At 32.4% G+C, this 13,174-nt stretch overlaps 1 protein-coding gene across 2 annotated transcripts; it reads right to left on the bottom strand.

Annotated features, from left to right (window-relative positions):
* Positions 1 to 5,334: 5,334 nt before the first annotated feature.
* LOC114323821 (G-type lectin S-receptor-like serine/threonine-protein kinase RKS1) lies at positions 5,335 to 12,282 on the bottom strand. 2 transcript variants are annotated; one of them, XM_028271495.2, is made up of 7 exons: positions 10,778 to 12,282; positions 7,244 to 7,372; positions 6,896 to 7,095; positions 6,595 to 6,805; positions 6,245 to 6,482; positions 5,996 to 6,143; positions 5,335 to 5,872 (listed from the first exon to the last, which is right to left on the bottom strand). In XM_028271495.2, the coding sequence occupies exons 1-7, from the start codon at positions 12,063 to 12,065 to the stop codon at positions 5,570 to 5,572; spliced, it is 2,517 nt and encodes an 838-aa protein (XP_028127296.2). In that variant the 5' UTR covers positions 12,066 to 12,282; the 3' UTR covers positions 5,335 to 5,569. The 2 variants fall into 2 exon arrangements, with proteins under 2 accessions (XP_028127296.2, XP_028127297.2); XM_028271496.2 differs by lacking the exon at positions 7,244 to 7,372.
* Between the last annotated feature and the right edge of the window lie 892 nt (positions 12,283 to 13,174).

Genomic DNA, 13,174 nt, shown 5'->3' with positions numbered 1-13,174 from the left:
TGGGCAAGTTCTCTTGATATGCCTCGGCTGACCACACTGATAACAATTAAACCCTTGACCTTTATTCTGAGACTGTGACTGACTTTGAGGTCGGTTAGGTGGTGGTACTATTAACTGCTCTCCTTCTTTCTGTGGGCATGAGAAGGATTTGTGACCCGGTTGGCCACACTTGAAACACAAGAAGCTACTCGATGCACTTTTTCCCAGACCCGTACTAGGCAAAGAAAAAGTGGATCTAGACTGCTGTGGTTAGGACTGGGATGGATATGTGTTCCTGCTCTTCTTGTTCTGCCTATAGTCTCCTTGAGACTCTTGGCCCCTAGATCTTGAACTTCAAAGCCTCTCTTCATCGACTTGTATGGGAATTTCTACGTGTGTCGCCGTCTCCACAAGACGGTCATATTCCTGAATCATATTTTCGACAAGCTTGAACGTAATTTTTGTTTTCAATTTCTTTTCAAATTCAATGCAACGGCGCTCTTCCGTTGCCACCAACTCTGGTGCAAATCTGGACAAACTAGAGAAAACTGCCTTAAACTTAGCCACAGGCATGTCGAGTTGTTTGAGGTCTTTAAACTCTTACCTCAATCTCTCCCTAGCAGTGGGAGGTATGTACTTATCTTGGAAAACAACCGCAATGGCTTCCCATGTCAGCTCCACTCCACCCTTGGCATATTTCTACCATTGACTCCCGTCTCCCTTAAGATAGTAACTCGCTAGAGTCACTCTTACTTCACTATTTTCGATGTGAAGCAATTCAAATGTCTTCAAAGTTTGTTCGAGCCACTCATCCACTTTCTTGGGCTCGGGACCACCATGGAACTCATCCGGTTTGGCCCGCAAGAACTCTCTAGTAAGGAAACTCGCCCTTGACTCCGCGATGTTCTCTCGAGCTTGATTCTCCACCCTCAACAAGTTCATAGACTCTCTTAAAGCCCCTGCCATTTCTCGAGCTAGGGCCCCATTGCGGTTTGACCCACTTGTCTCACTTGCTCGGCCACATTAGCTTGGCCTGCTTGCTCGGCCATATTAGCTTGGCTGAACCCTTCTTCTTGCACCGGAAGCCTATGGACCGGTACCTCATGCACACCTCAGCGAGCCCTACCACGCCTCCTGTCTCTACCACCACGAACTTGACCCCTTCCTGACATCCTAATAAAGGACACAAGAGAAACAATTTAGCACATTAACTCATATGTGCTCGTAACTTGACTCACACATTTGATCACAATAATGCTATATATTCCTTTATCATATAACAATTAAATTTCACCCCACATAAGCACTTAATCATGTAAACACATACGGATTATACTCTTATGATAAGATTCGTCCCACGAAAAATCAAGAACTCTTAGTAGAATGAGTATTGATTAAGTACCTTTCTAATAAGACCTCAAGGAATTTAACAGGCGCAAACAACATCCCAAAAGTCCAATCTCATACCCATTTAGTCGCATAAGCATGTTATTACATAGTCACAAAATGTATAACACTTCCTAAGCATGCTAAATGAATCCATTGTGGTTAAACAACCAATTCCCATGAGCTCCAAGTATTCAAACCCGATAGCTCTGATACCAAGTTGTAACGCCCCAAATTTCTAGCCCAAATGATAATACAACAATCATAACTCTTTCAAGGAAAACCGAATATAAATCTCTAAACTTACATTACATAATACAATAGTTCTTCATGCAACAATACATTAATCCAACAAGAAGAAAATAAACAAATAAATACCCTCAAGGGTTTACCAGTTTCCAAGGCTTGAGTCTGCTTACACAAAATGGTTATTCAAACCCACACACATACATCCCTTGGCTTACACATAGAGTCACGGTAAAATGAGAGTCTCGTACTCTCAACACACATTTCATCGCCTTTAGTTAGGCGACATCACAACATCTTTTCCTGTACAAAAATTTTGTAGGGTGAGCATAAAGCCCAGTAGGAAATCCTTAACAAAGTATATACATTTTGTATAAGTCTGAAGAGATGAAATGCACATGCCATGCTATGCCATTTTTGAAGATAAATTACATTTTCATCTTTTGAAAACCATCATGCTCAATGATGTCATGCAATTTGAATTGTTCAAAACTTAATAATTTATTTCAAGGGCGGTAAATACAACTCTGGTAATCCCTAGGTTGGTGTTTGCAAGTAGACTATACAAGTATTACCAAATTGTCATTTTTACCGGTATTAACCGGAAGGCTTGACACCTATCTACGCGGGTTTTCGGTCTTTCACCCCGGACTCTCAAGCCAACTTATTCAATATCATCTACACCACCTATCAAGACTTACCAACGTATTTACCCTAAAACCATTCTATGAAAACTTGTTTATCAACATTTTTTTTTCTCAATGCAAGTTTTCAAATCAACTTTCAAAGTTTAATGTAATCAAATGAATTGATATGCCAATTTCACAAGATGAATATAAATAATTTTATTCCAATTTATTATCCAAGGAATAACACAATTCCCTCCTCTCAAGTATCCGTGACAATTAGTTATTTCAAGACTATTTCAACGTTTTGAACAATAATTTTCAAAATGAATAACAATTCTCATATTCCCTGAAATTCATCATTTATATAAATATAAATAAGAAAATTTCCAAACATCCATTTATTTTGACATACAAAATAAATACAAACAATATCATTCATGGATTTTAAGTCTCTTTTAAAAAAATTCCCAAATTCTAAGTTTTCTCACTAAAACTATACAACTCAAAGCCTTTGAAAGAAAACTTTCCAAAATCATCTTTTCTTTAATCAACAAAGGTCGAAACCCATAAGATCATTTAAAAGAACAAGAGACAAACTCACTTTCAAAATCGCTAAACTTCTTGAATCAACAATCAATTTTCAAAGCTATCGAAAGATGATTTCGAAAATCAAATAGTTCATGCAAAATATATATATATATATATAACTCTATGAAAATCCCTACCTCAAGTTTTGAAGAAGAAATGAGATGAAACCTCCAAAATCAACGGTGTAGAAACTTGATCTTCACCGCACATAACGAAATCCTCGAGATGATAACTAACTTTGGTGAAGAACTTAGGTCTAAATCCAAATGAATTTGGAGAAATCAAAGAGAGAAGATGACTTGTAGAGAGAAAAGCTCCCGATCTGGAATGTTAGAAAGTTTTAGAGAGAGAGAGGATTGAAAAAGGGATCTGAAATATCAGATTCACAAACTGATATAACATGGTCCGCTCGAGCGTAGAATGTCCTGCTCGAGCGTCAAATACAATAACCCTGTACTTTTGGAGATAGATCAAACTTCTGAAACCAAACATTTTCCGCTCGAGCGAACAAACAACTTCGAATGCATTTTGGATTTTTGCTTCGGGGGCGCTGCCTCTCGATCCCGCCATGGCGCTGCCGGGTCGCCAGCTCGATCCCCAATCGACCCAGCCGAAATGGCAAAACATGAAAGAAGGATCAAAACCGAGATCGCTACAATATCTCTAAAATTAATGTTATTATAGATAATACCTTAATTATTTCACACAACATAAACAATATAAAATTTATCATTTGAACTAACATATTTATTATTTGAATTTTTTTTAAAAAAAAAAGTTAAAATAAATTATTATTATTATTATTATTATTATTTTTATTTTTAAACAAAATGAACTCTTTGATCCATGGAGTAATCATTGAATACTGCATATACTTGTAATTGGGTCATGTTTTACTCTATAATTTGGATATGTTTTCAATATTTCATGTTTTGCTCTATAACATGAGAGAATCTTAAACCTTTCGTATTCGATTTATCAATATATAAATCTCTAATAATAATAATAAAATAGAGATTAGCGTATTATATCGTATATGTGTTATTAAACCCTAACTTAAATCAATAAACGTGTTTAAACAATAAATAGAAATTCAATCTATTGTAAAAAGGAAATCATTGCTTATTTCATTATATATAACCAAAACCTTTATCGTGACAAGCATATATATATATAGTAGAATAACTACACATTACCTTATTTAAAAAAAAAAAAAGAAAAAGAAAAGAGAGAGAGAGAGAGAGAGAACTGACAAATTGATCACCATCAAACCTTATACTAAATTAAATACAATCTTTTATTTAAAAATTACAAAAAAAAAATATAAAAATGTCAATTTTAATTTTTTAAAAAGACCACCAATTTTATAAAAACCTATTTTGAGAAATTAAAGTTTGACTAAAAATTTAAAAAATACATATAGGTATTTGATTTTTTTTCCTATGAAAAATACCTATTTGGAGAAAATTTTAAATAGATTATTTATTTTTAAATATTTTATCAATAAAAATTAAATTTTTTGTCATTAAATATTTTAATAATATCTTAACAATTTAGAGATAAATAATTTTTTACATATGAATAAATAAGTAGGACAAATTGCTAGAAAAAAAATTAATCGGTTTGTTTCAACTTAAAAAAAAAAAGAAAGTAAAAAGAAATTTAAATAATAAATGCTTTAATTAAATCTGATAATTTTTTTTTTATAGTGTGAAATAAGTCTTATATTAATTATTAGAGTCTTATATTAAACTATTAGGATGTTATGTTAAAATATTCATGAGTCTTTAATAATATATATATATATATATATATATATATATATATGCAAAACCTCAGATGAGGTGAGTGAAAATTTTCATTTAAATAGTTTATTGGTTGATTTGATAGTTGTCATCTCTTATCACTCAATTCAAAGGAGTAATATGGTTATTTAGATTGCCAAGTAACATCATTTGTGCAAAATTAATGGATTGGAGGAATTTTGATATTGTCAGTAAAAGTAGAAGTTTTTGTAATTATTGAAACTGCATGGGAGGTCCCGGTACTTGTTAAAAACTTCAAGAGATGTAAGTGTAATTTACGCCAAAAAAATTATTTTTTATTTTTTATTTTAAAATGAATTTAAAATTATTTTTTTTTAAATTGGTGTAGTGGTAGAAGTGGTGCCATTTAGATGGGCTTAAATGAGTCCCCATGTCCAACCCATGTAAACTTAATCTTAAGTGAGTTGACAATGAGTAACCCATTTAAGTCCATTTGCTGATATGGGCGGATTAATATGGGTTTTAAATGGGTGTAAACTTAATTTGAAGTGAGTTGACAGTGAGCAACATTTATTGATTTGGGCAAATTAATATGAATTTTAAATAGCTATAATTGGACAGATTCATAAATTTGAGTTAAGTTTGTCACCTCTAATTTTTTCCCCCCCACTTTTCCCCTTCTCCACCAGCCTACCTAACAAACCAAAATCACTGCTCAAATCTAAAATCCAAACAAAGCCTTAAAGGAAGTAAAATAACAATGACTTCACAATCAATAATAATTTGTTCTAGTGATCACTGTTAATATTATCTGTGGCCTCCAAGAGAAAATAGATGGTATAACTACTAAAATAATTACAATTACTCTGAGAAACTGATGATAGCATGCATGAGTTAGATACATTTAATTATACTGCAAGAGGAAACAAGAATATTGTGTATTAAGTGCAAAATATTAGTGTATAGTGAGAGCATTCATCGAGCTTGAATCGTAGTAAGTGTAAGATCATTTATAGATGGAGCTCTACCACTTGCTAAAGACCAGTATGGACCGCCAGGTCTGTTAAAGATGAATGCCGGTTGTTTTGGAAGAGGCAAGGTCGTTTCGTTACACAACATGAAAGCAATATCTGACATAGTTGGCCGATCAATGGTAAATTCTTGCACGCACAACAGACCGATGTGAATGCATCTCAAAACTTCTTGACTCGAACACGACTCAGCTAACGATGAATCAACTATATCTAGTGCTTTTTCTTCTCCCCATAAGTTCCAAACCTGAAACAATGTATAACATCATCTTTGGGTAATTAATCAAGCAACAATTTTCTAGGTAATGGAAAATCCTCCATTCTATTACAGCTGTAGGTTTTTCCATTAATAATACATTGATTTACTTACATGTCCAATTAAATTCACAAAATTGTCTTGATTATAACTGTTGTTCTTTCTGCCACTAATGATCTCCAATAATAAAACTCCGAAGCTAAAAACATCTGATTTTATTGAAAATAGCCCTTCCATTGCATATTCTGGTGACATATAACCACTGCAATTACAGCATCAAACAATAATTAGAATTTAATGCCTTTCTTGCACATTTCTCTCTCCCTTTCTCTCTACACACATGAATGTATAAGTGATACTTACTATGTTCCAACCACCCTATTTGTGTTAGCTTCAATTTGGTCCACTCCAAATCTTTTAGCCATACCAAAGTCTGATATTTTGGGGTTCATTGAAGCGTCGAGTAAAACATTACTTGCTTTTAGATCCCTATGGATTATTCTTAGTCTAGAGTCTTGGTGAAGGTATACCATCCCACGAGTGATTCCCAAAATAATCTCAAAGCGTTTTCTCCACTCTAGAGATGAGCCTTTTGCTTTATCTGGGCCAAAGTTCAAAGTAAATTCTATCAACAAATCGAAGGTACTCCTATGTTTTTACATAAATTTCATTGATAATAAACAAATGAACTCAAATCAAAAAATTAAGCATACCAAAGATGAAAGAGTCTAAGCCTTTATTTGGTAGGTATTCATAGATCAACATTTTCTCGTCTTGTTCAATACAACATCCCAATAGTCTCACTAGATTTCTATGTTGGAGTTTAGCAATAAGTGTAGCTTCATTCTTGAATTCCTTCACCCCTTGGCCCGAATTTTTTGCTAGCCTTTTGACTGCTATTTCTTGTCCATTACGTAACTGACCCTGAAATCAATACACAATTAACTTATTTACTCTTCAAATACAAATAAATCATAATTTTGAGATAATTTTCATCTCCAAAGGGTGCCTTGCCTTATACACTATTCCAAAGCCACCTTGACCGAGCTTGTTCGAGAAAGAAAAATTGTCAGTCGCGGCAACAATGGTGGTTAGATCAAAAAGTGGTAATTCAGCATTTGTTCTACTTTCATCAAACTGATCTCCTGTTTGGGCGGCTTTAAAGGATGTTGAACTGTTGGGACTAAATAACAAGTTGTTCTGTCGTCTTTTTGCTGTGACACACAACTAAAATCTTATCAAAATTCAAAATTCAAACGTAGTCTTAAATCACTGGCATCATATTTGATGATCACATAAGATTTTTCATGCTACAAAATTTGAAAACGAATAATGATAGAAGATTAAAGTTGTTTTTATTACCTTTTCTCTTCCTCATCACCAACCAAGAAAGTAAGCAGATTACAAAAAACAAAGCTGCAATAGAGGACACTACAATTGCCACCACCATGCCCTTCTTGGCATGAGATTGTTGTGACTTCAAATATTGGGCTGAAAAGAGGATAAAATAGCCACTCCATTTATTAATTTATTGTAAATAAAAAGCTAATAATTTATGCTTGCTTTTTCTTATTTGTTCTTTTATTTATGCTACAAAAACAACGAATAGAGGAAGAGAAAATGCTTTCATAGCAAAAATAAGTTCAAGTTTGCATGTTTCTCAAAAGTTTGAAATCATAGCACATTAAGTTCATTGAATAAGCAATGAACATAATAATATGTATATTATCTTTTTGTCAACATAATATTGGTCTAATGAGTTTAACCACTCATGTATATATCGAATGTAGTATTGACAATTAGGTTGACATATCGAATAATAATATAAGATGATAAAAATGGATGATCATTGTAGCATTACTTTACAACTAGTGTTTGAACCCCATGGCATGGCATCTACCTCCCCTTATGTGAACTTTACAATAAAATATAATTAAAAAAAAAGAAAGAAAAAAATAAGATTTGGTTTCTCGCTGATGGAGTGAAGTCTAATCTTGTATGCCTTCAACATGTTCCATTCTAGTAATTTGATTTATTCATTTTGTCAGTTTTTTGTGTGTACACCATTCATAATAAAATAAAATAAAAACCTTGATCTAATAATCATAGATATATGATTTCAATAGATTTATCTTTCAAAAAAATAATTTAAAAAAAATAAAAATAGACAAGAAGTGTGCTTTTGTAATAAATTGTTTATTTCAAAGACAAATCCGACAAACTTATGTAGTCACGATCATTAAAATGGGACTACAAAACTTATTCTGTAAGACAATTTGAGGATAAATTTGATTTTTCTTTTTTTTATTTTTTATATAGATAATCTATAAGTAGCATCCAATAAAACAAACAATATCAAAATAGAACTCTTAATGAATTTCATTAAGGCAACACGACCAATGTGAAAATTTTTAACCTAAGGCTAAACAATAGGATGGTTTATGAACAAGCATGTTAGGGTTAAAAATGAGTAAATCTACATACATATAATTAAATTAAAGATTAAAAAAATATATTAAAATTTTAGAGAAAACTAACAGCATTAGCAATGGGCTTGTTAAGGGTTGTATTAGTAAAAAAAAAGTATACTTTTCTCCATAATAGAGTTGTAATTGCAATAACTAAAGTTGTTCGATGCTAAAGTGCTGGTCAAGTGCGGTCCTTTTCATATATTTATGTTTGAAAAATGATTTGCAAGACAAAATGCTTATATGTTATTCGTAAAAAATAAGGGAATAATAGTTAATGATATTTTTTACACATCACTATTGTTATTAATGATAGTTTTTTAAATTACGAGAATAAGTGTGAGTGTTTTTATTTGAAATAAAAAATTCACAAAACTATACAATTATGCATAGATATTTTATCTGTATATCATTACTCACTCATGTATTTTTTTTTTCTTATTATTGGAAAATTTACTTTTTAACGGATGATTAAAGGTCTTACTAGTGTAGCACCATAATTCTTATGTAGACTTCCAATTTTTTGGACTAAATGGAAGTCTACCAACTAATTTGAAAATTTACAAAACCCTAATAACCAAAATTAATCACAATCCTTCTAATTCTTTCATAGACGAATACTCAATTTTTTATTTTTTATTTTTATATTTTATTTTGAGCTCATGGCACGGTGCTACCACAGCACTCTTCTTGAAACCTGAAAGAGAAAGAAAGGAGAGAGGCGAGTGGTAGTAGGTGTGTGAAAAAAGAAAAAAGAAAAAAGAGAAAGAGATGAGAAGACAAAGGAACGATATAAAAAGGAGTAGGACCTATTTTTATTTTTTTGGATAAATTATATTTAACTTCCTTGAGATTTGAAAAAAAATACAAATAGTCCTATACTTTTGACATAATTATATTAACTTCCATGTTAATAACGCTCTAGTGACTTAAAACATTGTAAATAGTGGGTCATAAACAATGACAAATATACATTTTAATAATAAAGATGTGATAATATTTTTTTCATTCATACAACTAACAAATTACTAATAAAATATGAGCTACCACTTACCTAAATTAAAAACTTTAAAGGAGACTAGTGTAATAATGTAAAAAATATGAGACTAGCTGTATTTTTTTCAAACATCAAGGGAGGTGAATGTAAATTACCTTTTTTTTTTGGTTGTTGTATATATATACCACTTAGCACATTCATTTTAACACATTTATTACAGCATAACTTACTTTCTAAATTAACAAACATTTAAAACATATTTTTGGACTTCACTTTTATTACTTTTTGTCATACTCTAGTACATATTTTTAGCCACTCCATTTTGGATGCTCTAACAGCTTAAAAAGTATGTAAAGTTATTTTAAAATGAAATTGTGAGAAAAGTTTAAACTTAAAGTATGACATGAATTATATCTAAAATAAGTCTGATCTATTTTTTAAGTAATTTTCTTGAGCTTTGTATTATTGTTTTAAAAATGTTCTACCATGGATACATAAGTTTAACTTATCATGCTGACACGTATATGTTTTTAGATCTTGTTTTTTTAGTTGTGTTGCCTTAGTTTGTCTTCAACCATTCATTCTTCTAGATAAATTAGGCAAGAGTTTTTCAACATGATTGGCCATGTTTAAAATTCTTGTTTCAAGAAATTCGGGATTAATTTTCCTTCAAGCCTTTATGTCTCTGTTTATATATATATTGAGGATTTCAATACGGACCTGTATTAATGATTCATACGGGCCTATATTAATGATTCAAACTGTCAATTTCACACTTGTTGCAATAAAAGTCATTTATATTTTTTCATTAATAAAGTTTTCATTTTTACTGATTAAAAAAAAGAAAAAGAAAAAAAAGTCATCTATGTAAAAAAAAAAAAAATTTATCGGACATTTATAAACACAAGAACAAATAATATTTTATTTTATAAAATAAATAACAAATATAATTGTTAACTTAAACCTTCTATTTTATAAAATAAAATATAATTTGTATATATATTTATAATTGTTCGATAAAATAATTTTTTATATAAATAATCTTTATTACGGAATGTAGGAAATAAATTTTGAATCAACTGTATGTGTTGGATTGAAGTCCAAAAAAACAATAAATTATTTCTTCATACGAAGAGATGAGTATGAAGAAAACTTGCCCCGCAATTTACCGTTGCTTTCAACTATAACTCAAAATTAAAATCCAACCACAAAACAAAGAGTAAGGATCCTCTAAAGTGATTTTTTCCTAAAGTTTCTTAGAGTGCTACATTGTGTGGTTGAGATTTATTAGCAAGTCACATCAGAAAAATTGATGTGATTTACCAGTAAATCTCAACCACACAATGTAACACTTTAGAAAAATTTAAAAAAATTTCACTCTAGAGGATCTTGGTGCAAAACAAAAATATCAACATGACATTGATTGCATACCTAATTCGACAGCGTCAACGCGTATGTATAAATCTTGGCCCGCACTTGAAAACTCTCTTGTGTCCATCAAGTCTCCATGCCACGTCACACATCCACTCTCAATCCCCCCAAGTGAGATTTCTGCACCGCTGTACCCTTGGCATGAACAGTTCTTCAAGCACTCTGTTTCACATTCTTTTAATCCAATAGTTTTATTGACAAATGCTGTTGAAGTGTCTGGTAACTTAGCATGTGCCATTTTGATGAAACCCTCTTGATTTTGACACGTGCCTCCTCTACGTTTTCTTTTACACCCACTTGACCCGTCCCTTAAGAACCAGTCACGTGCCAACTTTGGCTCGAACCCTGGCAGACACGTGCACTCGAACTCAGTAAAATTTACGGACGAGTCACAGTTGCCATTTGCACCACAATGATTATAGTAGTCGCATTGATCCTTGGGGATCGACCAGTACCCGATCCATTGTTGCTGGTCCCCTTGCCACAACAGCCTATCTATTGTCCCCGATTCAGTCACAATCATTCTTGACATAATCGAGGCGTCATGCATGACGTACGACAAGGAAACCTCGTTTTGATCGTCGACGTAGCTGACATTGAGGATGACTTTGGGTGCCATCCCTGGTATCCACCTCCCTCTAACCGCATTCCACGGTCCGGTTCTCCATAACCGGTCCAAACCCTTATACAAAAAAAACTCCGGATATCCAATAAGGTCTATTTTGAATGAGTACTCTCCGATTCCCGGATCATCACGCGACTTCCAAGATGTCAGAAACCGGTTCAGACCGGTTCTCCGGTCCACCCCAAGTTTCATTAAAGGAAGCAGGGTGTCTGTAGGATAATCAAAACTCTGCCACACGACAGGCCCCTTGCTATCACCTTGAAACACCACCAAATTTCCTGAATTCAACAATTGAGCTGAAAAGACATTCCCCGAGGCCGACACATTGCTCGACCAGACCAGTATTTTCTTGTCCGGACCGTGAATGACGAGGTTTCCGGTGTTGTCGAAGGAGAGAACTCCAGATGTGTCATTGATTGGCTTGTTTCTGTTTGCAACCCACACCACAGTTTGTTCTGAAACATTGCTGTACCACACTCCAAGGTACCGGTTGGTGGACTTGCCAGGGCTGAAGAACCCGAGTGCGAAGGTCCCATTGCCGGAGACTAACGATTGACCATCCTTGAGAGATTGGATTGTGGTTATGGTGTCTCTGGCTGTGCAAAATTGGAGAAGGAGGAGAAGAATAAAAGAACTCATGAGGAGGTTGGTTTCATGAGACATGGTGGTCTGGTTAATAATTAGTTTTCTTAAGGTTTTTGTTGTTAGTATTCCACAACTGTTTCCACAACTGTCTTATTCTTATAGTTTCATTTCAATATCGCCAATTTTTTTGTTTTCACTATTAATATAGTAATATGACATACGGGAAATTTACAGCACACATCCTTCAAATGGCATAATTTTGTTTCTAAATTATAAATAATCATAATTTTATTAAGAAAAATATTAGAGGTGGCAAATGGACGAATCAAAAGGGCTTATACAGTTAAAACAATTCAACCCAAACTTGCTCATTTAGACACCAAATTTTTTACTAAACAAATGACCAAATGTCTCACATGGGTGTGGGGTCCGCAATTTTGTGGGCCCCACACCCATGTGAGACATTTGGTCATTTATTTGGTAGAAAATTTGGGACCTCTAGCATTTTCCTTTAATAAATGGGCTTAAACCGGTTGTGTTAAATTAGATACAAATTGGACAAATGAACCCAACTAACCCGTTTGCTTCATTTCTTTTTTTTTTTTCCCTCTTTTTCAAAAAAAAATAAAAAAATTAATATTTTTATTTTTTTAAATTTCTGTTTATTTATTTTATAAAATTTATTTTTTATTAAAAAAAATTATTTAATTTTTTTTAGCATTTATGATAAAATTATTGTCCATTTAGACGGGCTTAAATGAGTATTAATGTCCAACCCATGTAAATCCAATTTTAATTGGGTTGATAATGAGCAACCCATTTAAGCTCATTTATTGATTTAGACAGGTTAATATGGATTTAAAATAGGTATAATTGGGCAGATTCATGAGTTTTGAGTTGCGTTTGTCAACTCTAAAAATACTTGGGAGACTTATATATAAATCCTATTACGTTAACTTATTGTTCAATAGGTCATATTATAATTAATGGTATTTTCATCAAATACTATTAAAAAACGTTATAAATTGTTAATTTTCAGCGGCAGTTTGAAAAGTTTATTACAAAAAATTTCACTAATTATAAGTTTTAGGAACAATTTAAAAAAATCATCATAAAAAAGTCACTAATTTTTAACTTTCAATGACAGTTTAAAAATTTTGTCACAAAAAAAGTCACTAATTGTAAGT

The sequence above is a fragment of the Camellia sinensis genome, chromosome 9 (assembly GCF_055761805.1).
Source record: "Camellia sinensis isolate YWXY chromosome 9, ASM5576180v1, whole genome shotgun sequence".
NCBI lineage: Eukaryota > Viridiplantae > Streptophyta > Magnoliopsida > Ericales > Theaceae > Camellia > Camellia sinensis.
The sequence above is the reverse complement of the archived record's forward strand: the minus strand, read 5'-3'. Positions and strand labels throughout refer to the sequence as shown.